Genomic DNA, 25326 nt, shown 5'->3' with positions numbered 1-25326 from the left:
CTACACACGGGCGCTCGCGTAATTCTGAGGGAAACATTTACACCCCTCCAATTAACAAATTCACCAGCTGTCACTGGATGTGGTGTGGTTATGATAAAACCTTCCAGGTTGTGTGAATGCTGGTGGTGCAGGGGAGCGCTCCAAGACTGCCCCAGTTGGGTTGGGTGTGACCTGCATTGTCGTTGTGAACTCTGTACGGGGCCATGCCTGTGTGTTGAGGTTTTGAGCCTGGTTTTCTTATTCTTTTTCCAAGCAGGACCATGGCAGTACTGGGGGTGCGGCTGCTGTTGCTGTCTGCAGGTACTCTACCACAGTCCGCATTCTTTCTCTGTCTCTTGCACTCCCTCCTGCCCTCAGCAGAGTGAGGATAACTCCCCTCTCTTTCATTCCAGGACTCCTCGGATGTGATGCAGCGCTGCCTCCAGGTAACAATCTAGTCTAACAATATAATAAAAGGTCAGATGTATGTTTGTACGATGCAGTAGCTTCACCTGTTGTCACCGCTAGAGGGAGCTTTTGCCTTAGGATGTATAGAGACAATGCCAAGTTGCATAGCTTCGCCCGGTGTCACCAGTAGAGGGAGGGTTGTAGGACAAATGTTCGAATCTAAATGGTCGACAGGACAAATGGTCAACACCAAAAGGTCGACAGGTCAAATGATCGAATTGTTTTTTTTTTTCACAATTTTTTTTTTTGGGGGGGGGTCCCCCAACCCCTTTTTTTTGTTTAAAACCACTTTTTTTCCCTAAACGACTGTCGACCATTTGACTAGACACCTAGAGGGAGCTGTTGCCTTAGGATATACAGAGACAATGCCAAGTTGCATAGCTTCGCCTGTTGTCACCACTAGAGGGAGCTGTTGCCTTAGGATATACAGAGACAATGCCATTTTGCATAGCTTCGCCTGTTGTCACCACTAGAGGGAGCTGTTGCCTTAGGATATATAGTGGTCCTACTGTGTCAATAAAGACCTGCACTTTGGTCCATGTACACATGCCTGTGTACTAGTTCTTCAATATTTTACTTCATTGACAAGGCGTTTCCTGGCTGGAATAGTCCCATGTCCGGTCCATCATCCATCAGGCTTTAATACATTGGCAATACCTGCCTTTGAGGGTGCAGTGCTTACCATAAAAAATGGAACTCCCAATATCTGGGGTGACTGTGTTTAAGTGCCCCGGCCAATCAGAATGCGAGTGTGACCTTCCATTAGCCTATAGCTAGGATCCTTTAATGGAAACCCGGCACTGCTTTTCCCAATATTAAAAAAAACATGGTGCTCTCTTTCAAATGATTGCAACATTACACACATAAACAATCCTACCACAACAATATCTTGTAATCCTCCTCCTTTTGATCAGAGTCTCAAGTAAGCAGATTTCTTTTTTTCGTTACTTTGTCAGGCAGTCCCCCTAATAGAATGTATACAGTCTAAGCCATCTGATTATCAATTATTGGTGATTAATATAATTTATTTAAACAGATCCATGTGCTTGGTCAGGTTAGCAATGGACTTTTTTCTATTAGCCAGGTATGCCAAGGCAAACCCCAGGACGGGAGGGTGGGAAGCAGGGCTCATTCCTGACCACTCCAAGGGCAGGCTGTGTGCCACGAGGGGTTTATGATTGTGATCAGTTGTTCCCAATAGGCTTCTGGAATCCATGGAACACCCATCTTGGATTGTTTCTGCATCGCTGATACCGCTGAAGGTGTCCGGGCATTACTCTGTTAATACTCAAATCTGATTGGGCGAAATGTTGACCTACCGGCATCCATTTTGAATGGTGGCAGCCTTCAAGAACCACTCTTCCTATTGGCTGTTAAACGTTCTAAATAGCTAGTCACATTGGTGCTTGCTGATTGGCTTCAATGGCGGTGGGAATTCTAACGAGTCGGTCCTTTCGCCGCACTGGCCAGCCGAGGCTCCCGCCGTTCATTTAGACGTATGTTGCTCAATACGGATGGATCTGTCCTGTAGAGTTTGGGAATTCAGGATTGGTGGAATAGTGCAATACCCGTAGGACCCGAGTACCTCGGCCTCGCTGGAACACAGCCTTCAGCGCAGGTCTGGTACCCATATTTGCTGGTGCTCCATTGCTGGTCTACTCATACTGCTGCCAGGCCCCTGGCTCTTTTACTAGTCTGATATGCAGGTATCAGATACATAGTCACACACAGTAGTCCCTCAGGTGATGGCCTGTCCTTAGAGAAAGTGCCAGGGACGAGTATGCTCGTCCTTTTTGCATAGACTTGCATAATAGCCTGGCAGTTAAGGGGCCTCCATTGCATTCTTGCTCATTCCATGCAGATCTTTGGGCCCCAAGACCTCTGTGAAGCGCAACTCAGCAAAGGTGTACCCAGGGCACCACCCTGCTACTGTTGGCACTGAAGGGCAGCATCCAGTCCTCCCACTGAATTCCCTGGGAACAGAGGCGTTACTGCATAAGTCAGTTGTTTCTTAGACACAGCCAAAGTACATTTGCAGCCTTTTAGGAGTGGACTTCATTGAATGCAACCTGGGACCACAATCAGCATTCAACACCAGGGAAACAAATAAGCCTTCCCGTGCCATGGTCGACATATCGGAAATGGTGGCGTCCAAGACTCCGGCTATGGATTCACCACAGCATCTTGCCATGCCTGAGTTTAATCCTTCCTGGGCTCAGTGGCTGGGAGGGATCTGGCTGGTGTCAGCAATTTAACAGTCCGTTTTTTAACAGCCTTAATAAAAGCTTTGCCAGTGATGACCTCTACATGGATGTGAGAAGATTATCAGCAGTTTCCTCCCTCCAATGCTCCAATGGGTACTCCACACTCAGTCCTCATGGCGATAATCCCATAGGGACAGTGAGTAGATGAGCAGCCATTCCCTTCCTCTGGTGCTCCGATGGGTACTCCACACTCGATCCTCAGGGAGATTATCCTAGAGGGACAGTCAGAAGATGAGCAGCCATTGCCTCCCTCCGGTGCTACGATGGGTACTCCACACTCGGTCCTCAGAGAGATTATCCTAGAGGGACAGTCAGAAAATGAGCAGCCATTTCCTCCCTCCGGTGCTACGATGGGTACTCCACACTCGGTCCTCAGGGAGATTATCCTAGAGGGACAGTCAGAAGATGAGCAGCCATTGCCTCCCTCCGGTGCTACGATGGGTACTCCACACTCGGTCCTCAGGGAGATTATCCTAGAAGGACAGTCAGAAGATGAGCAGCTATTTCCTCCCTCCGGTGCTACGATGGGTACTCTGCACTCGGACCTCAGGGAGATTATCCTAGAGGGACAGTCAGAGGATGAGCAGCCATTTCCTCCCTCCGGTGCTACGATGGGTACTCAACACTCGGTCCACAGGGAGATTATCCTAGAGGGACAGTGAGAAGATGAGCAGCCATTTCCTCCCTCCGGTGCTCCAATGGGTACTCCACACTTGATCCTTAGTAGGGAGATAATCCTATTGGGGCAGTCACAAGATGAGCAGCCATTTCCTCCCTCCGGTGCTACGATGGGTACTCCACACTGGGTCCTCAAGGAGATAATCCCAGAGGGACAGTGAGAAGATGAGCAGCCATTTCCTCCCTCCGGTGCTTCGATGGGTACTCCACACTTGGTCCTCCGGGAGATAATCCCAGAGGGACAGTGAGAAAATGAGCAGCCATTGCCTCCCTCCGGTGCTTCGATGGATACTCCACACTCGGTCCTCAAGGAGATAATCCTAGAGGGACAGTGAGAAGATGAGCAGCCATTGCCTCCCTCCGGTGCTTCGATGGGTATTCCACACTGGGTCCTCAGGGAGATAATCCCAGAGGGACAGTGAGAAGATGAGCAGCCATTTCCTCCCTCCGGTGCTTCGATGGATACTCCACACTTGGTCCTCAGGGAGATTATCCTAGAAGGACAGTCAGAAGATGAGCAGCTATTTCCTCCCACCGGTGCTACGATGGGTACTCTGCACTCGGTCCTCAGGGAGATTATCCTAGAGGGACAGTCAGAGGATGAGCAGCCATTTCCTCCCTCCGGTGCTACGATGGGTACTCAACACTCGGTCCACAGGGAGATTATCCTAGAGGGACAGTCAGAAGATGAGCAGTCATTGCCTCCCTCCGGTGCTTCGATGGGTACTCCACACTCGGTCCTCAGGGAGATAATCCTAGAGGGACAATGAGAAGATGAGCAGCCATTTCGTCCCTCCGGTGCTACGATGGGTACTCCACACTGGGTCCTCAGGGAGATAATCCCAGAGGGACAGTGAGAAGATGAGCAGCCATTTCCTCCCTCCGGTGCTTCGATGGGTACTCCACACTTGGTCCACAGGGAGATAATCCCAGAGGGACAGTGAGAAGATGAGCAGTCATTGCCTCCCTCCGGTGCTTCGATGGGTACTCCACACTCAGTCCTCAAGGAGATAATACTAGAGGGACAGTGAGAAGATGAGCAGCCATTGCCTCCCTCCGGTGCTTCGATGGGTATTCCACACTGGGTCCTCAGGGAGATAATCCCAGAGGGACAGTGAGAAGATGAGCAGCCATTTCCTCCCTCCGGTGCTTCGATGGGTACTCTGCACTCGGTCCTCAGGGAGATTTTCCTAGAGGGACAGTCAGAGGATGAGCAGCCATTTCCTCCCTCCGGTGCTACGATGGGTACTCAACACTCGGTCCACAGGGAGATTATCCTAGAGGGACAGTCAGAAGATGAGCAGTCATTGCCTCCCTCCGGTGCTTCGATGGGTACTCCACACTCGGTCCTCAGGGAGATAATCCTAGAGGGACAATGAGAAGATGAGCAGCCATTTCCTCCCTCCGGTGCTACGATGGGTACTCCACACTGGGTCCTCAGGGAGATAATCCCAGAGGGACAGTGAGAAGATGAGCAGCCATTTCCTCCCTCCGGTGCTTCGATGGGTACTCCACACTGGGTCCACAGGGAGATAATCCCAGAGGGACAGTGAGAAGATGAGCAGTCATTGCCTCCCTCCGGTGCTTCGATGGGTACTCCACACTCAGTCCTCAAGGAGATAATACTAGAGGGACAGTGAGAAGATGAGCAGCCATTGCCTCCCTCCGGTGCTTCGATGGGTATTCCACACTGGGTCCTCAGGGAGATAATCCCAGAGGGACAGTGAGAAGATGAGCAGCCATTTCCTCCCTCCGGTGCTTCGATGGGTACTCCACACTTGGTCCTCAGGGAAATAATCCCAGAGGGACAGTGAGAAGATGAGCAGCCATTTCCTCCCTCCGGTGCTTCGATGGGTACTCCACACTTGGTCCTCAGGGAGATAATCCTAGAGGGACAATGAGAAGATGAGCAGCCATTTCCTCCCTCTGGTGCTTCGATGGGTACTCCATACTCGGTCCTCAGGGAGATAATCCTAGAGGGACAGTGAGAAGATGAGCAGCCATTTCCTCCCTCCGGTGCTCCAATGGGTACTCCACACTTGATCCTTAGGGAGATAATCCTATTGGGGCAGTCACAAGATGAGCAGCCATTTTCTCCCTCCGGTGCTTCGATGGGTACTCCACACTCGGTCCTCAGGGAGATAATCTCAGAGGGACAGTGAGTAGATGAGCAGCCATTTCATCCCTCCGGTGCTCCGATGGGTACTCCACACTCGGTCCTCAGGGAGATAATCCCAGAGGGACAGTGAGTAGATGAGCAGTCATTTCCTCCCTCTGGTGCTCCGATGGGTACTCCACACTCGGTCCTCAGTGAGATAATCCGAGACGGACAGTGAGACGATGAGCAGACATTTTCTCCCTCTGTTGCTCCGATGGGTACTCCGCACTCAGTCCAGGGACAGGGACGAGAGTCGTCCATCGTGACAGGCTCCTGATGAGGTGGGGTCTGGAAATCTGCACCTGCAAACAGATGTGGGCGCACTCCCACCACCGTATCACTCGACAGAAACTCTTGTCGAGTGTGATCTTTTCCTCGAAGCTGCCCGACACTTGTATCCAATGGGCATCGAGGAACTCCTGCAGTGGATGCACCCGTAGCCTGCACAGCCGAATGAGGTATATGCATGACGACATCATGCCGAGGAGGGACTTGATGGACCTCACCCTTGCGATCCTAAGGGCCAAAAGCTGTTGTACCTTGCCCAAGGTGGCCGCTATCTTCTCCTCTGACGGAGACGCCCGTCATGATACAGTGTTGAGTCGTTATCCCAGAAACAGCACGTCCTGCAATGGAATCAAGCAGGACTTTGTATAGTTCATAGAGAACACCAGCGCCGTCAGAAGGTGCACGGTCTTCGCCGTGTGGTCGACAGCAATCTCCTTGGAGCTGGCCCGGATGAGCCCATTGTTCAGATAAGGGTAGGCGTGAATCCCCTGTAGTCGCAGCTGCGCCGCCACTGGCACCAGGCACTTTGTGAAAACCCTTGGAGCTGACTTCAATCCGAAGGGTAGAGCCTTGAATTGGTAGTGCTTCCCTTGCACCACGAAACGCAGGAACTTGCGGTGTCCTATGGAGATGTGGAAGTATGCATCCTCTAAGTCCAACGACGACAGGAAGTCCCCCTCTTCCGGCTCTCCAAGCGAGCACGTGCTGAAGAGTAACCATCTTGAATTTTTGGGACTTGATGTATTTGTTCAGTCGATGAAGGTCGAGAATGGGCTTCCAGCCCCCAGTCTTCTTCTTTATGAGGAAGTAACGAAAATACACTCCAGAGCCCCGAAGCCTCTTTGGGATGAGCTCTATCATGCCTTTCCTTAGAATGGCCAGCACCTCCAGCAGCAGCTGAGGGATGTGGTTTTCCTGCCGGGACACCAGTGGTATTCGGGGATACTTCCGTTGAAATTCCAGGGTGTGTCCGTGAGCGAGAGCATCCAGCATCCATCTGTCGGTGGAGATGGTCCTCCACATGCTGATGAAGTTTGCCAGACAGCCACCCACCGGGGTGCAGGGGTGAGAGCCCGACGCCATGGCAGGTTCAATCCTGCTTGGACGTCGAAGGGCCACCTTGGGGACCCTGGCGACGACGAAGTCCTCCTCCGAAGGCCTTGGACGGCCACTGTTGTTCTCCTGGGCCGACCAGCGGGAGAGTTGACGGTAAAATGAGGCACCTCCACTGAAACCGTCGGAGGATCCATGGGATTTTTCGCCTGAGGTCCGAAAGGCTGGCAATTGCTACTGAAGCGTGCCCAAGGCACGAGCCGTCTCCGTGTCCATCTTCATGGCCTGAAGAGACTCATCCACTGCCTTGCCGAACAAATTCTCTCCGTCGAAGGGCATGTCCAACACCCTCGACTGAACGTCCTGATTAAAAATTGGTGGCTTTCAGCCAGCCCCGTTGACGAAAGGCAAACGCTGTTGCTCATTTGGCGGCACCCCTCTCCCTCACCTTTTGTTTTTCTCCGGCTCTACCAGAAATGTCTTCAGGCCTAGTACGGTAGTCGCCTGTCTGTTTCCATTTCCTTCCCACACTCCCCCTCCCTTCCTTATCTATGTCTTAGCTCTTGCACTATCTGAAATGTCGTCAGGCAGAGTACGATAGTTAATTTCACATCCTTACTGTTCATGGCCTGTAATAATGTCATTGTATTTTCCCTTGTTCCCTCCCTTGCCTTGAAGTGCTTTGAAACACTTTGTGTATAGGCGCTATATAAATAATCATATCATATCATATCATGTCTGTGGCCACCGTGATGGCGTGGTCCGATGCCACCTTGCCTTCCTGCAGGATCTCCAAAGTTTCTGACCTCTTGTCGTCAGAAAGGAAGTCCAGGAGGGGAGTGATCTTGACCCACAGCTCACCATCACAGCGGGCCACAGGCCACAATGGTGAGAGGGTTGGCGGCCTTGATGGTCATCGCCGCCGATGAAATAACTCATCACCCCATGGCATCCAATTTCTTCCCCTCACTGTCCGGGGGATGGAGGCCGCCGAAGAGGAGGAGCTCGAAGACTTCTTGGCTGCTGCCGAAACCACAGAGTCCGGCGACAGTTGGGTCCGAAAGCACTTTGGCGCAGAATCCGGCAACCTGTACTTCTTCTCGTAATGGTCCTTCTTCGCCGGGGCCATGGAAGGGTTTTCCGTGAGGGTCAACCCCTCGTCCCAAATGTCATCCAGGCGTGGGACCGACAGGATGGTCTTCCTATTGGCCTTGAGGCGCTGGTATAGGAAACCTTCTTTCTTCTTCTCCTCAGGTAGGGGCTAAAAAGAGGACTCCCTCCTGGCAGGCAGGGAGACTCTTGCCTTCTGGAGTGTGTCCTGCGGGTCTGCCATGGCAGCCTGCGCGAGGGGAGCCACCACCCCCTCGATGGACGGTAGGGCCTTCGTCGTATTCACCTGGGACTTCACGGCCTTGGTCAGACCCGCGGCCTTCTCCTTGGGGGGAGGGTCTGCGCCCCGGTGCCCCTTGGCCTTCTCCGTCGGGCCAGTCCTGGGCTTCTCCTTGAGCTTGCCAGGATCGTCCGACTTCCTGTTTGATGAAGATCCGAGCGTTGGCTGGTGACCAGTGAGAAGATGAGCAGTCATTTCCTTCCTTTAATGCTTTGATGGCCAATCCACACTTGGTCCTCAGGAAGATAATCCTATCAGAACAGTGAGAAGATGTGCAGCCATTGCCTCCCTCCGGTGCTCCGATGAGTACTCCACAGTCGGCTCTCATGGAGGTAATCCTAGAGGGACAGTGAGAAGATGAGCATCCATTTCCTCCTCTGGTGCTCCGATGGGTACTCCACAGTCCTCCCTCAGGGAGATAATCCTACAGGAACAGTGGGAAGATGAGCAGCCACTTCTTCCCTCCAGTGCTGCGACAAGTACTCCACCAATCCATCCTCATGAGATACTCCTACAGGAACAGTGGGAAGATGAGCAGCTGTTTCCTCCCTTTGATGCTTGGATGGGTACTTCTCAGTCGGTCCTCCATCCTTCCATTGCTTTATTAACTTCCTTTCTTCTCATCACACACTCACTGTTGCCTTGTATCTGAAAATCTTTAGCATTAAATAATGTTGCTTCCTGGCTGCTGGGACGCGCCTAACAAATAGAGTAAATACTTTGCTGCACAGTACTTTCATGGAACCAAAGCTGTCCAGAATCCATTCAGGCTGCAACGCTTTGAGGTATTTCAAACCATTTTTAAATCCCTTGTGCTGAGTATCAATGATATGATAATGACATTTGTAACATGTCTATACACAAGTGTTTCAAGGCGTGACGAGGCAAGGGAGGGGAAACAGAGGGAAGACAGAGACAGCGATTCTACTAGGCCAGGTGGCATTGAGATTGCACAAGTGCAGAGGAGGGGGGAAGGAAAAAGTGTGGGGGGGAAAGGGGAGGTGGCAGTGCAGTACATAGGATAACAGTAGAATAAATAAAGGCAATAAATAGAAGTGCGGTCAGCTGGTGGCAAGTGCAAGGGTAAGTGCAAACATTGGGTGTCAAGTGCTAGTAGGGGCTGTAAGGATACAGAAACAGTCCCCAAGTGCAAGGGTTGCCAAGGGGGCAGTCCAGGTGTGCAACTGGCGGGGAGGGGACCTGGGCCTGAGATCAGAGGGTAGCCAGGTAACCAGTGAGGATTCAGATTCAGCCAGGAGATCAGAAAGGAAGAGGAGGAGAGAAAGCAGAAGTAAAGAGGAAGGTCTTGAGGTGCTTCCGGAACCAGAGATGGTTCTCCGCAAGTTTCAGAGAGGCAGTGAGGCTGTTCCAGAGGGAGGCCCCAGCAGAAGGAAGAGATCTTCCGCCAACTTGCTGCTTGGAGAAACGACTAACCCTGAGGGAGTTGGAGGCGGATGAGCAAAGAGCTTGAGAAGGAAGATATTTAGGAAGAGAGAGTTGGAGGTAATGAGGTCCCAGGCCCCAGAAGGCCTTGTGGACAATGCATAGGGTTTTGAGCTTAATCCTCGCCACCACTGGGAGCCAGTGCAGAGATTTCAGTCCTGGAGAGATGCGATCCCTGGGCTTGAGGCCAAGGACAAGTCTTGCCGTCCTGTTTTGGATGAGTTGCAGAGGGTAAAGAGTAGAGGCAGGCAGATTTAGAAAGAGGCAGTTGCAGTAGTCCAGCCTGGAGAGAACCAGAGCTCTGGAGACAGTGAGCTTCTGGGGGAAGGAGAGGAAAGGAAGAATACCTCTAAGGCGGTGCAGCTGGTAGTGTGACTTCTTAGAGAAGTCAAAGATGTGAGGAGAGAAGGAAAGTGTGGAGTCGAAGATGACTCTGAGGTTTTTAGCCTCAAAGGGGGGAGCAGGAAGAGGGCCAAGAGAGGCCGGCCAGAGAGTGTCAGGAAAGGAGGGAGCAGGTGTGCTGATGACATTAAGGAAGAGATCATTGGTGGCACACCACTCCTGGATGGCGGAAAGACTGTCAGAGATGAGAGAAGGAGAAGAGGTGGCAGAGGGGAGCCTGAAAATAAGTTGAGTGTCATCCGCATAGCACTGAAAGTTGGAGCAGAGAGCGGCAATTTCTGTGGGCAAGAAGTGCCAAATATTGGTTGAAAAGCCAGGGAGAGAGGTTAGACACCTGGGGAACACCACAGATAGATATAGAGATAGAGAAGAGGAAGGATCCAAGTTGGACCTAGGAGGGTCAGTCAGAGAGGAAGGAGGTCAGCCAAACCAAGGCCTGATCCGTGATACACAGGTTATCACGGAGATGGTTGAGCAGGATGGCATGGTTGACCGTGTCAAAGGCAGAAGAGAGATCAAGTAAGATGAGGACACAGGGGGTGTTGGAATCAAGGTTGGAGAGCAGGTCTTCACGGATGTTCAGGAGAGCAGTTCCTGTGCTGCAGCTCTGAAGCCACCCTGATGGTCCTGGAGACAACCAACAATTCAGAGTGAAGATTAAGCTGGGAGATGGCCAGCTTTTCCAGGAGTTTGCCCAGGAAAGGAGTGATGGAGATTGGACGATAGTTAGCCGGGCAGGAAAGGTCGGCAGAGGGTTTCTTAAGAAGAGGTTGCACAAGTGAGTGCTTGAGGGGGGAGGGGAAGACTCCAGTGGCGAAGAAGTAGTTTCAGAAATCAGCCAGAGCAGGAGCCACGGTGTCAATGTGGTCTTTGATGGTTTTGGAGGAACAGGGATGACCTGGTTCAATGAGACTTTCATAGATCGGACTTGTCTAGAAACCTTGTCTGGGGAGAACAGGGGAAGGCAGAGAAGCGGGGAGCAGAGGTGGCCGAGGAAGGGCCAGAGGAAGAGCAGGGAGTAGAGGGAGGAAGGGGAGAGGAGGAGAGAGAGGACAGGATGTCCTGAGTTTTAGAGATGAAATGAGAAGCCAGGGCCGTGCAGAGGGCCTGGGAGGGGACAGGAGAGGTAGAGAATGCAGCAGGATTGGCCAGCTCCTTGCAGATTTTAAAGATTTCGGCCGGGTTGTTAGACGCCTCGGAGATGCAGGCTTGGATGTGGGCTCTCTTCGTGGTGCGGACAGAGAGCCGGTATTGCCTTTGGAGCAGGCGGCAGGCCAGTTTGTCAGAGGATGTACCGGAAGCACGCCATTTCCTCTCAGCTACTCTGCACTTGCGTTTAAGGGTGACGAGGTCTGAGTTGTACCAAGAGTTGCACTTTGCTTTGGGCTTCAAGCGGATCCTCATGACAGGGGCAAGAACATTGAGAGTATCAAATATAGCAGAGTGGAGCATGGAAAGGGCTGTGTCAGGGTGAGATTCAGCCTCAACTGACGCACGCTTCATGGGCCGGATAACAGAGAAGATAGGTGGCAGTGCTGGAATTGGTTTGGCCTGAAGATAGAGAGGGTTAGAAGGGAGGAAAGGAGAACGTGATCACTCCAGGAGAGAGGAGTGGTGAGAGGGATCGAAAGGGAAAGGTCTGAAGAGATCAGAACATCCAGAGTATACCCTGCAGAGTGAGTCAGGCCAGAAGGGAGAATAGAGAGTGAGAGAGAGTCGCAGAGGTAATGAAAGAGTTCGGTGGAAGAACAGGCAGCATCCAGGTGGATGTTGAAGTCTCCAAGAAGGAGGAGTTGAGTGGTTGAGACCAGGAGGGAAGAGGAGACGTCCGCCCACTCATAGAGGAAGGAGGAGATCTGACCAGGTGGCCTATAGATGAAAGCCATAGTAAGGGAATGGCTAGGAGAGAGAGAGAGCCTGCAGACGAGACATTCAAAAGAAAAGTAGGCCTGCGTAGGAATGACAGAGGCAGGAATCCACTCAGGGAAGATCAGGACTACACCCCCTCCGGGACAGTTGGATATGGGTGCAGAGAGGATCTTGTAACCATCAGGGAGGAGAGTGTCAAAGTTTGTGACAGAACTGGCCATGAACCATGTCTCGGTGAGACCGAGGACATCAAGGTCAAGTTCCTCCAGGTGATGGCAGATGTCAGAGGAGTGTTTGACAGCTGAGCAAGAGTTTGGAGTGGCAATATGGAGAAGGTTGCCATCCTTAAAAGACTTCTGGGGGGGTACAAATCAGAGGTACGCCCTGCAGAAGTGTAGAAGAAGCCTGAAGAGGAAGGAGGGTGGGGGGAAACGGCACGAAAGCGTAGGGAGGGGCGTCCGAACGGCGCCACAAGAAACAAAAGCCCAGGAAAGGGCAGGTAGCAGCACCTGGGAAGGTGCGAAATATAACAGCAAGGGGACAGGGGGGTAACCCGGCCGCCCCCAAGAAGGAACAAAAGGCCGGGGGTGTATAAGTAAGCCAGGAAAAGGAGAGGCGGCACAAACCAGGTAAGAGCTCACCTCTCTCGGGTAGGCTTTTAGTGCCTGGATAAGGGGAAGGAAAAACGTTTGCCACCCAACCCACCCTACAAAAATAACGGAAGAAGAGGGGAGCAGGCAGGAGCCAGAACGCCGAGTACTCTTTCGGTACACGGTCCAAAAAAGAAGGAGCAGGCACAAGTGGGAGCGCCGAGTACTCTTTCGGTACACGGTCCAAAAAAGAAGGAGCAGGCAGAAGTGGCAACGCCGAGTACTCTTTCGGTACACGGTCCAAAGCATGTCGTAGGCGGCATGTGCCCAGGAACGAAGGCCCAATCTGTACTCACGCTTCTCCTCATGCTACCTCATGTCAGAAAAAATACAATCTGAGGGTCCTACACGCGTGAGGGATCATGGATACAATGGACGTCACACTAGGGATAGTATTACTGTGTCGACGCCCATTTTCGAGTTTTGAAAAACAACCTGTAATACTCTGCAGCTTCCACTAGATGTCGGCCTATGACAGAAGAGGGGGAGAGTGGAGTCGAAGAGATCGGAGGAACAGACAGAGGCACCTACCAAGAGGAAGAAAAAAGATAAAAACAAAGGTACTGTGAGTAATAATGTGGGGAAGAAAATCGTAAAAATGTTAAAAAATTGCGTCACGGTTTCGGGTAAGTCGCCCAGAACCAATGGCAAGAAGAGCAGACGTGAGAAGGGATCCAGGGAGGAGCGGCAGGGGAGTTCCTCAACTGAAGCAAGCAGTGATGACGAAGAAAGGGACCATTTAAGGGCTTGAGTAAAATGGAGTGGTGAGCAGGGAGAAACATAGAGGGGCAGGGGGGGCAGGGGCAGAACCCAGGGAAACCCCGGTCCCAGTGCCACAAGGGGCACCAGTAGTCCCAGCGCCACAAGGGGCACCAATAGTCCCGGCACCAGAAGGTGCACCGGTAGGGCCAAACACAGGGGGAGCACCGCAAGGACCCAACCCACAACCGGGGGTGCCAACGGGGGCAGCAGGGGCAACAGTGTCAAGGGACCCACCACCGGGGGCAGCACCGACGGTGGCAGCGGCAGAAATTGGGGGGCCACTCATGACGAAATATGGCAGGCCAACCATGGGTAAAGATGCACAGGGCAGGTCAATGAAGGCAATGGCTTGGTATATAAATGACAAATTAGAGGAGAAAATATGGAGGAAGGAATTGATCGATATTTTCACATTGTTAGATTGTCAAAAGAGGGGGATGAATGTGGCCCTAGAGGACATTAAGGAGGACGAGAAAAGCTTACTAAAAAAGGGGCCTGTGGTAAGGAATTTTGACAACTGGATGGCGGCCTTCACCATAATGTCTACAATTATATTACAAAAATTCCCGGAAGACGGGGTAGCATTAATGGCGTATCAGCAGAGGGTGCTGAAGGTACACGCAGCATTTGGGGGGACGCATGGCTGGAGTATGATCACGAGTTCAGAAAGGAGATGGACTGCTTTCCGGATATGGGTTGGGATGAAGAAAATTTTAATCTCTACATATTTAATGTGCTGAAGGAGAAATGGGATTCCAAGGAGCGAAGCGCAGGGGGGCAGCAGAGAAGGCAATATTGGCAGAATGATTATAAAGGGGATTATAGATACAATAACAGAAGGTACGAATCCAGCTATGACAGAGATAGAGACCAGAGTTTTCGGAGCAGAAATTATGGGTCACAGAGAGGGTGGCAGAGCAGCCTGCCCCCAACAACGCAGGGGGGGCAACGGGAGCACGGGAACAGCACGAGCAGAACCAGGACAATGTTTGAATTTCGAGAAGGGGGTACCCTGTAGCTGGGGATGGAAGTGAAAGTTCAGCCACAAGTGCGAGAGATGTAAGGGTGACCACAGCAGCTCCAAGTGCACAAGGGCCGCAGCTCCAAGCGGCAGAAGCGATGAGACGCGGAAATAAAAACTGGGGCGGGAAGGGGGCCACGCCAGTAAAAATTGAGAGGATGGAAGGGTGGCTCCAGAAATACCCAGACCAAGAAACGGCAGATCAGATCAGACAAGGCTTTAGAGAAGGTTTTAACATCCCGTTTACCGGGCAGGGAGCGCAAGGCATTCCTAGGAACCTGAAGTCGGCAACCGAGAACAGAGATATAGTGACCAGTAAGATCCGGAAAGAGGTAGAACTGGGGAGGGTAGAGGGCCCCTTTACAGCCTTACCATTCGAAGAATTTATATGCTCTCCACTGGGGCTGGTGCCGAAAAAAGAGAAAGGGGAATACAGGCTGATACACCACCTATCCTACCCCCCGCGGGGGCCTCGGTGAACGACGGCATCGCCCGGAGCGATGCAACAGTATCATATTTAGACTTCGAGGAGGCGGTGGAACTGGTCAGGAAAGGCGGGGGAAGGGGCATGGATGGCGAAAGCGGATATTAAACCTGCATTCCGCCTGTTGCCAGTCAACAGCAGATCTCAAAGATGGTTATGCAGGCATTGGGAGGGGGAATACTTCATCGACAAATATCTCCCGATGGGGTGCGCCATCTCATGAGCATATTTCGAGAGGGTGAGTTCATTTTTACAATGGGCGGTAACAGAAGAGATGAGGGAGTCCATGATGGTGCATTACCTGGACGATTTCTTATTCTTTGGGCCCAAAGGTTCAGAGCTATGCAGGGCAGCCTTGGATATGTTCAGGGAAATAACAAGCGAGTGGGGTTTTCCTCTGGCAGAGGAGAAAACGATGGGCCCAACACATATTATCCAATTCCTAGGAATAGAAATTGACTCAAACAAGGGAAGATGTAGGATCCCAGAGGACAAGGTGACAGAGCTGCTGAAGACAATAAAGGAACTACAAGGAAGAAACAAAGCAACAGTGAGAGAATTGCAAGCGCTGGCAGGAAAGCTGAACTTCGCAGGAAGAGGCATACCACAGGGGAGGGTGTTCCAGAGAAGTATTGAGCTGAAAACGAGAGGTGCTACAAAGGGGCACCACAGAGTCAGGCTAGGGGGAGGAATCAAGAGAGATCTGAAAGTATGGGCGGAATTTCTGAAATACTTCAATGGGTCGGTGATATGGCGCTCACCGGTAAATGAGGAAGGTAAAAGGGTGTTGTTCACCGATGCAGCAGGTGGCCTTGGTTTTGGCGCAATACTGGGGAAACAATGGTGTGCAGGCAAGTGACCAAAAACATGGCAGGTGCGGAATGGACAAAAAACATAACGCTGCTGGAGCTCTTCCCGATATGGGTCGCGTTATGCGCATGGGGGGAAGAGCTAGGAAACAAGGAGTTGGCAGTATAGTCAGATAACATGGTGGTGGTGCACGTGTTAAATAAAGGAAGTGCGTCATGCATAATAGTGTTGGAATTAATGAGGGCAATCACGCTGGAAAGCCTAAAAATGAATACATGCATAAAGGCGAGGCATATCGCTGGGGAAGCAAATGTGGTGGCTGATGCAATCTCTCGCTTTCAGCGGGAAAAATTCAGGGAGCTGAGACCGGATGCCGACAAGGAAAGAACGCCCACGCCGCAGAAGGCGTGGGTCCCGTTGGAGGCACTGGAAAGGAAAGCATGGTTGGCCACAAGGTCGACTCAAAAGAAGTGGATGAAGAACGGAGAAAGGAAAGGATCATTGACAAACTGACCAGGAACGCCCTAAGGTACAAAACGGGTAAGCAGTACGAAAAGCATGTAAAAGATGTGTTGGTGGAAACAGGTGTAAAAGAGGAGGAAAAAATTCAACGGAAAAAATTTGGGGCCTCCCAGGGATGCATTGGGAGGACATCCACAACAGGCTGTCGGACCTGATAGGTTTCAGGGACCCGCCCGAGTACCTAGTTATACATCTCAGAGGGAACGACCTAGTGAGCACAAATAGGGGTAAATTACAAAGGAACATTTGCGAGTTGCTGCATAGCATAGCCCGCAGCTGGTGGAAAACCGAGATTTTTATGCCAGAAATAATACCAAGAAGGGTCTGGTATGGGGCACAGAGGAGGCACACAATTGAAATAGCCAGAAAGAAACTAAATAAATCAGTAGAAAAGAACTGCAAGAGCACAGGGCTGCACTTCATAAAACATGGTCTACACCGGAACAATCCGGACATGTTTCACCAGGATGGGGTACACTTATCAAGGAAAGGGATGGGGGTTTTTTCCGACAACATTTTTAGGGCACTCCAAGAACGGGGTTGTAGGTAGGGTGCTTTTGGGGGGGACCTGAACGGGCGTGACGAACACCCGCTCAGGTGTGGCGGTATGTGCCCAGAAACGAAGGCCCAGGGATAACAAAGACTCAGGAGGAGCCTTGGGCAACTTCAGGACTGGACACAAGGTGCCCAAAAGCATATGGCAGTGTAATTATTTTGTTGTGTTGTATTTTCTGTAAGAAAATAAAATGCCTACGGCCTACAACTTTTCAATACACATAAATTGTCTGTGATTTATTACTTAGGTAAGGATCTGGTAAGAGAAGCAAAGTGAACCCACACTACTCAGCCTATGACCCAGGCCCCGGGCCGCATGAAAGGCGGGACGATAGAGGGTCTGGGAGTTTAGGCGCGGAGTGGGGGAAACGGCACAAAAGCGTAGGGAGGGGCGTCCGAACGGCACCACAAGAAACAAAACCCCAGGAAAGGGCAGGAAGCAGCACCTGGGAAGGTGCGAAATATAACAGCAAGGGGACAGGGGGGTAACCCGGCCACCCCCAAGAAGGAACAAAAGGCCAGGGGTGTATAAGTAAGCCAGGAAAAGCAGAGGCGGCACAAACCAGGTAAGAGCTCACCTCTCTCGGGTAGGCTCTTAGTGCCTGGATAAGGGGAAGGAAAAACGTTTGCCACCCAACCCACCCTACAAAAATAACGGAAGAAGAGGGGAGCAGGCAGGAGCCAGAACACCGAGTACTCTTTCGGTACACGGTCCAAAAAAGAAGGAGCAGGCAGAAGTGGGAACGCAAAGTACTCTTTCGGTACACGGTCCAAAAAAGAAGGAGCAGGCAGAAGTGGGAACGCCGAGTACTCTTTCGGTACACGGTCCAAAAAAGAAGGAGCAGGCAGAAGTGGGAACGCCAAGTACTCTTTCGGTACACGGTCCAAAAAAGAAGGAGCAGGCAGAAGTGGGAACGCCGAGTACTCTTTCGGTACACGGTCCAAGACACGTCGTAGGCGGCATGTGCCCAGGAACGAAGGCCCAGGGATAACAAGGACTCAGGAGGAGCCTTGGGCAACTTCGGGACTGGACACAATGTGCCCAAAAGCATATGGCAGTGTATTGATTTTTGTTGTTATGTATTTTCTGTAAGAAAATAAAATGCCTACGGCCTACAACTTTTCCATACACATAAGTTGTCTGTGATTTCTTACTTAGGTAGGGATCTGGTAAGAGGAGCAAAGCGAGCCCACACTACTCAGCCTATCTTATTTCTGCAACTAGCCCCCGGATGCCCATGGGCTTAGTGCGCACTCATACATGCAGGAATAAATAAATAAATGGGAGACGAGGCTTTACATTGCAAGCAGCATCGCCTCCGCGGCCCTTCATCTGCAGTCCTCACACAGAACCCATTCCAGGAACGCCAAAATGACAATAGAAAAGAAAAGGGCAGTAGCTGATCTCGCAGCCGGGCCTGCGCCCCTGAAACGGGCACCGGTGCATGGCTTGGAATGAAGGTTGGCAGGGCAGGAAATCAAGTGGCTTCCTTGGGATCAGCCAGGCCGGATTCACCGCCCAGGAGGAGCACATTCCGGACACTGCAGGGCAGGAATGGCTCATCGCACATGACAGCTGCACAGGAGATGCAAAGAACCCACAAAGGACAAAGCCTTAGGGTGCACCAGCCTTCGCAGCCCCTGGCAACCCACCGTGCGCAGGACACAGAGGGGATCACTTTCCAAGTCCTCGGAGCGTGAATAAGGGGGGGGTAAAGACCCGTCTCAAGGTGTTACGCCTTTCTTAGCATAGTTGTTTATGCTCTAGGTATTTGTGGGTGTGGGGGACGGTAGAGGAGTTACTTTCCCGTCTCCCTGTTCCCCTCCGCCTCTTGCATAACACTTTCATGCTGGCGTAAAATCAATGCACTGCTATGGAATCTGCCTGCTTTTTATACCGGCACAGGACTCCACTGGAAACGCCACCTGCCAATGCGTAAAGTAAATGTCAGGCAGTGTGCACTCGGTTTGCACTATGTAGCGCAGAAGGGTGATGTAGAGGCAATTTCACCTGCCACTTACGCCTCCTTTTTGCACTTTGTTGTGCAAATGATGTAAGTGCAAACATAAACGGCCCCTCTGTGCGCTTTACTCATTTATTTGAAATTAGCTGCAGAATTGGTTTGCACTGTCGCAAGCCTCACTGCGCCTCCCAGGGGTGGTTCAAGGGCTTTCTTAGTGATTCAATTGGCTCGCGGGCGTCCATCGCCCCCCCTGCATGCCGCCCCTCCCTCGCGCAGCTGTCCTTATCCCAGGTTACTTCTAGTGATTGCTTTACCCTCAGCCTGCCCTACAGATAAGGGGTGCATCGGCCACTTTTACCCCCTCAAAATACGCAAATACTCCCCAAAAATACAAATAGAGAGTACAAATACTCCCAATAAAAAATAGGAAAAAGACATGTAGAATCTTGCACCCCCCCCCCACTCTCCTTTCACCCTCTCAGCGCCATGGATGTTTGGACCTCTAGTGCACGCAGTACCACAGGAAAAACATACTATTTTAACTGCCCGATGGGAAGAAGTAAACATGTATCTTTTAATGTGCATGGATAACGAGGTGCAAAGAAAATATTACTAAAACATTCTGTTTTTCAGTTCAAACTTATTTTTACTCGCTTTTAAAATACCTTCATTGCGAATTGGACAAAATAATTTAGCTTCCAACTTTAAAAAATAGGGAGTAAAATACTCCCACTTCCAAATCTTACCTGGAGCACTGCACTGAGTGTACTGATTACTGGATGAGCTGCAGTGATTACATAAAGGCATTGGGCGTTGTCTCTCTAATCACCCTCAGGGGCGTCCTCACTTTCCCTGCGCTAGCCAGTTGTTGGTGGTCTGAGGGGTTTGGGGAAATTGTACCTTTCAGACACCCTGTAAGATTCAAGGTTTCTTGTCATGCTCACTCTCCTCTCCCTCGTATTTTCCTCTCTCTACCACGCCCTCTCCGCTACTCCCGCTTTACTCCCTCCTCTGCCCTGTCCCTTCCTCCGATGTCTTTCACTCTTTCTAGCTATCACCTCCACCCTATGATGTTACTCCTCCCTCCTAAATACTATTACTCTCTCCTCCACACTATTACTCCCTCCTCCACACTATTACTCCTTCCTCCACACTATTACTCCCTCCTCCACTCTATTACTCCCTCCTCCACACTATTACTCCCTCCTCCACACTATTACTCCCTCCTCTCACCTCCACCCTATGATGTTACTCCTCCCTCCTACTTACTATTACTCTCTCCTCCACACTATTACTCCCTCATCCACACTATTACTCTCTCCTCCACACTATTACTCCCTCCTCCACACTATTACTCCCTCCTCCACACTATTACTCCTTCCTCCACATTATTACTCCCTCCTCCACACTATTACTCCTTCCTCCACACTATTACTCCTTCCTCCACACTATTACTCCCTCCTCCACACTATTACTCTCTCCTCCACACTATTACTCCCTCCTCCACACTATTACTCCTTCCTCCACACTATTACTCTCTCCTCCACACTATTACTCCTTCCTCCGCACTATTACTCCCTCCTCCACACTATTACTCCCTCATCCACACTATTACTCCCTCATCCACACTATTACTCTCTCCTCCACACTATTACTCCCTCCTCCGCACTATTACTCTCTCCTACACACTATTACTCCCTCCTCCGCACTATTACTCCCTCCTCCACACTATTACTCCCTCCTCCACACTATTACTCCCTCCTCCACACTATTACTCCCTCCTCCGCACTATTACTCTCTCCTCCGCACTATTACTCCCTCCTCCGCACTATTACTCTCTCCTCCGCACTATTACTCTCTCCTCCGCACTATTACTCTCTCCTCCACACTATTACTCCCTCCTCCACACTATTACTCTCTCCTCCACACTATTACTCTCTCCTCCACACTATTACTCCCTCCTCCGCACTATTACTCTCTCCTCCACACTATTACTCCCTCCTCCACACTATTACTCACTCCTCCACACTACTACCACTCCTCCCTCCAACTACCGTAAGGGGGCAGAAGTAAGGCTCGTACATACGAGTGACGTGTTTCCGGATATAACCCTTTATGAAATAAGAAAAGTTGGAAAAATGCCCCTCTGTCCGTAGGGCTAAGGGGGGGTTCCCCACCTCAAAGGAAACGAGTGAAATTGTCATGGAGTCAGAAAATAAAGAGTCTGTCACTATCGTGTCAAGAAACCTTCTTAGGTAAATGTCAGCCCAACACAAAAGCTCTCTGTTTTGATATAGTGTCAGAAGAGGCAATTTATTCCCTTCTATTAAAACTGAAACCTACAAATTACCCTCTTTTTGCCCTGCCTGCGGTTGCTGCAAAGCGCTTGGCTTCCGATTTAGCCCCTTTTCATAACCCAGTTTGTAAATAGATCATTTAACCAGGTGATAGTCCATGATTGTTTGAAATTCTCTATAATTACCCCTTTGTGAAAAAAGTCAAATTTGGACCCCGAGAATCTTTTCGCCAGTGGCAGGCCTTCCCTGACCTCGAAGAATAGTGGAAAAAATTGCTACCACTCAATTCCAGGAATACGTTGAAAGTGAAGGTCTTCTGGATCCTTTCCAGTCTGGTTTCCACCCCAAATACGGGATGGAAAGTGCATTGGCCGTAGTCTGGCATGAAGTGTGTCACTGATGTTCCCCTGTCCCCCCTCACCCCATTCCATGCTCCGATGTTCCCCTGCCCCACCCCCTCCATGCTCCTGTGTTGCTCCCCTGTCCCCCCCACCCCCCTCTCCATGCTCTGTGTTGCTACCCTGTCCCCCCACCCCCCCTCCATGCTCCGTGTTGCTCCCCTGTCCCCCCACCCCCTCCTCCATGCTCCGTGTTGCTCCCCTGTCCCCCCACCCCCTCCATGCACCATGTTGCTCCTCTGTCCCCCCACCACCCCTCCATGCTCCTGTGTTGCTCCCCTGGCCCCCCCACCCCCCCTCCCTGCTCCGTGTTGCTGCCATGACCCCCCACCCCCTCCATGCTCCGTGTTGCTCCCCTGTCCCCCCACCCCCCTCCATGCACCGTGTTGCTCCTCTGTCCCCCAACCCCCCCTCCATGCTCCGTGTTGCTCCCCTGTCCGCCCACCACCCCTCCATGCTCCGTGTTGCTCCCCTCATCCCCCCTCCCCACCTGAATTGTCCTCTTGCCCCCTCTCCTCCTCTCTCCCTTTTCTTCTCCTACCCCTCCATATCCCATGCCCCTCCCCTGGTATTTGTCTTTACGACCCTCTTGCCCTCTCTCCCCTGTTTCTCCTTTGGTGTGGTCTCTCTCCCTCTCTGCACTCTGCTACCTCATATCCTTGCTTAGACATGCTTCATGGCTGCATGTCTTGTCCCCCCTCTAACAACCCTCTCCCCTTTTCCCCTCTCTTTCTGTCCCTCATGCCATTGGCACTTACTCCTATTCTGTGTCCCTCGACCTTTGATAGCAGCCTGCCTGTCCATCCTCCCCTTCCTCTTGTTTTTCAATTTAACACTTGCACAACATTAATTGTCATCATGCATTAATTTTACTATTTGTTTGTTCTCATGTTCTTTCCCTCCCCCTACCCCCATAACTGTTTCAGCATTTGCACTATCTGAAATGTCGCCAGGCCTAGTACGATAGTTATTTTCACATTCTGAATTGTTTGAAGGACTTGTAAGAATGTCATTTGTTTCTCCCATGTTCCCTCCCTCCTTGAAGCGCTTTGAAACACATTGTGTATAGGCGCTATACAAATAAACAATCAATCAGTCAATCAATCAATCAAAACGTCTGGAAGCAGGGGACAACAGAAATGGTCTCTCGTTGTAATGTTGGATCAGTCTGCGCATATGATATGGTGGACCAAAGGATTCTTTAGAACGCTTGAATAATACAGGAAACACTTCAGACAGTGCTCTTAAATGGTTGAAATCCTTCCTCACAGGGCGACAACAAACAACGAGCGAAGCTAGAAGGCTTTCTTTTGGACACCCTCCCCCAGTGGTGTGGCGTTCCACAGGGGTCTTCCCTCTCGCCATTGTTATTTAATCTTTACTTACCGCCTCTTTTCAATGTTAGAAGCCACAAGGTTAATTGTCAGTCTGACGCCAACGATACCCAGGTGTTTCTCAGATTGGATGATATGGACGATTCCATACATTGGCTACAGCTTAATCCGACGAAGACAGAGGTGATTTTGTTCAGCCCAAAACATCTTATAGGGGAGAACAAGGATCCCCATCCATTATCCTTTTGGGGGTTAGAGCTAAAGTATGCATCCAGGGTTAAGAACCATGGGTGCATATGGAAAAAGGACCTCGGATGCGAGGGGCAGGTATCAGTGATAGTACAGGCCATTTTTTACAACCTTTGGCTCCTTGGGCAGCCTCTACTGTATATACATCAATATATTTAAGAGACAGAGCTCAATAAAACAGGTTGCACAAAACAATTGGGTTCCTAAAAAAACGTATATAAACTTTAATTGAATACACATAAAGAATTTAATTCACACAACTAATAACAATCATCTCTCTTGAGACAACTTCCTGGATGTATACGGGAATACAACTTGTGTTACCGAATAATGATCAGAAACTGATACATTGCAAGTTTATTGCTGAATGTATTTTACACCTAATGTTACCTCACCATTCGATTGGAATTGATGAAATCCTTGTGTTTTTTATATGTTGATCTGAACAGATATTATGTATAGGAATTATTGATGATTGTTATTAGTTGTGTGATTCATAAATTCTTTATGTGTATTTAATTAAAGTTTATATACTTTTTTTTAGGAACCTAATTGTTTTGTGCAACCTGTTCTATTGAGCTCTATCTCTTAAATATATTGATGTGTTTCCCCTTCCCGGGTATAGACAGAGTAGTCATTTGGTTCCACTTTGAGGTGGACAAATAACTACCGGGATTCCTCTCTTATTAATAGTCTACTGTATATACCCCAGCTTCACCATGGGATTGTGGTGGGAGCCCTGGCCAATTCTAGGCTGGACTATTGTAATCGTCTTTTGGCCAGGCTCCTACCAAACAGCTACATAGACTACAAAAAGCTCAAAATGCAGCAGTTAGATGCATTGTTTGGGTAAAAGAATCTACACCAATCTCGGGTCTACGACGATCAGTTCATTGATTAACAGTGGAGGACGGGATAAAGTTCAAAATCGGCTGCATGATTTACAAATGTCTTAATAATTTAACACCTGGATATCTGGCGAATAAACTGAAGCTGTACCCTCATTCTCGTCCTTAAGATCGGAGGACAAGCACTTGCTGTCTGTTCCTCCTACTCGCTGTGTACCCCGTGGTGACTGTAGCTTTTCGGTCTTTGGGCCAAGATTCTGGAACAGTCTCCCCCTGTAACTGAGGAGACTTGACTCTCTGACCTAATTTCGTAAAAAACTAAAAACACTTCTGTTTAAATCAAATATCTGGAGAAGAGAAGTGATAATCCATATGCTACGATTTGGTACGTCTAGCTGCGCGGTGCAAATGATTCAAGCAAGCAATCAAACCTTCTTCTGTTCCTAACCCTAATAATCTAAAGTAAATGTGCACGTATGGTCTCTTCTTAAAATAACATGTGTTCTTGGTGTTTTCAACCAACAGAAAAGTTCCCAGTCTTTCTGGTAAAGAAACATGATGAAATAAACAATGTTAAAAAATGACGGATTCCGCGGCTATGGTTGCGCTCCTTCCCCATAGAGCTCTTCTCACTTTCCCTCCTTTTGGGCCCTTACGCCACTTTATCTTCTTATGCAAATGTCAGTGGACGATCCACAATGATATGTTGTTTAGCTTCACAAGCCTTTGTCTTGTCACCTTGATTCAGTTAGTTATAGAACGTAGGATTCCCTTTTCCCAACTCTGGGTCCCTTGACCCTTTCAGTCTCCCACATGGGTGTGAGTCCCACACTCGCAATATAGCTTGGTTCACTTTCCTGCCAAGCTAGTGTCCTCTACTGGATTGTCCCTCTTTCACGTGGGTCTCAGAGAATATTTTCCTTCTTTTCATTGGGTTCTTGTATTTCATATGGGTGCGTGTCCCAGACTCGCAATTCGTTATGAAATACGTTTGGTTCATTCTTCTGGCAAACATGACGCCTCCGTTTTACTTATTCTTGTGGTATCATAGTTGTTTGGTTCACTCTCCTGCCAAACACCTGATCCTGTTATCTGGGTTGCTCTCGGTTTGTTATATGGGTGTGAGTCACAAACTCGCAATTGTTGCTCTCAGTTTGTTATATGGGTGTGGGACCCAGACTTGCAGTTGGTTATCATGTCTGTTTGGTTCACTCTCATGCCAAACATGATTCTCTTCTCTTGGGGTTTCTCAGGGTCCCCGACCCTCTTACAACACATGATTGTCTTCTCTTGGGGCTTCTCAGGGTCCCCAACCCTTCTATGCTTTCATTTTCTTGTGGGTGCAGGTCCCAGACTCACAATGTCCCTTCAGCATCCAAGACCCTCTTCAACATTTATATTTACTCTCTAGTTCCCCCAGACCTCCAACACCTCCTGGAA

The 25326-nt window shown here is 50.2% G+C and overlaps 1 protein-coding gene across 2 annotated transcripts in view; it reads left to right on the top strand.

Moving 5' to 3' along the window:
- Positions 1-25326, top strand: part of LOC138521975 (uncharacterized) — a 664020-nt gene that overhangs the window by 111253 nt on the left and 527441 nt on the right. Inside the window, exons 2-3 of one of the 2 annotated variants that reach the window (XM_069635169.1) lie at positions 257-300; positions 393-425. In XM_069635169.1, coding sequence (XP_069491270.1) covers positions 261-300; positions 393-425 — 73 coding nt within the window. In that variant the 5' untranslated portion in view covers positions 257-260. Of the gene's footprint in view, positions 1-253; positions 301-392; positions 426-25326 lie in introns of both variants that reach the window. The other variant, XM_069635168.1, reaches the window with a different exon arrangement.

Source organism: Ambystoma mexicanum, chromosome 13, assembly GCF_040938575.1.
Source record: "Ambystoma mexicanum isolate Mex_15411 chromosome 13, UKY_AmexF1_1, whole genome shotgun sequence".
In the NCBI taxonomy this organism is placed as follows: Eukaryota; Metazoa; Chordata; class Amphibia; order Caudata; family Ambystomatidae; genus Ambystoma; species Ambystoma mexicanum.
Note: the sequence above shows the minus strand (reverse complement) of the source record. Positions and strands in the feature narration are given on the sequence as shown.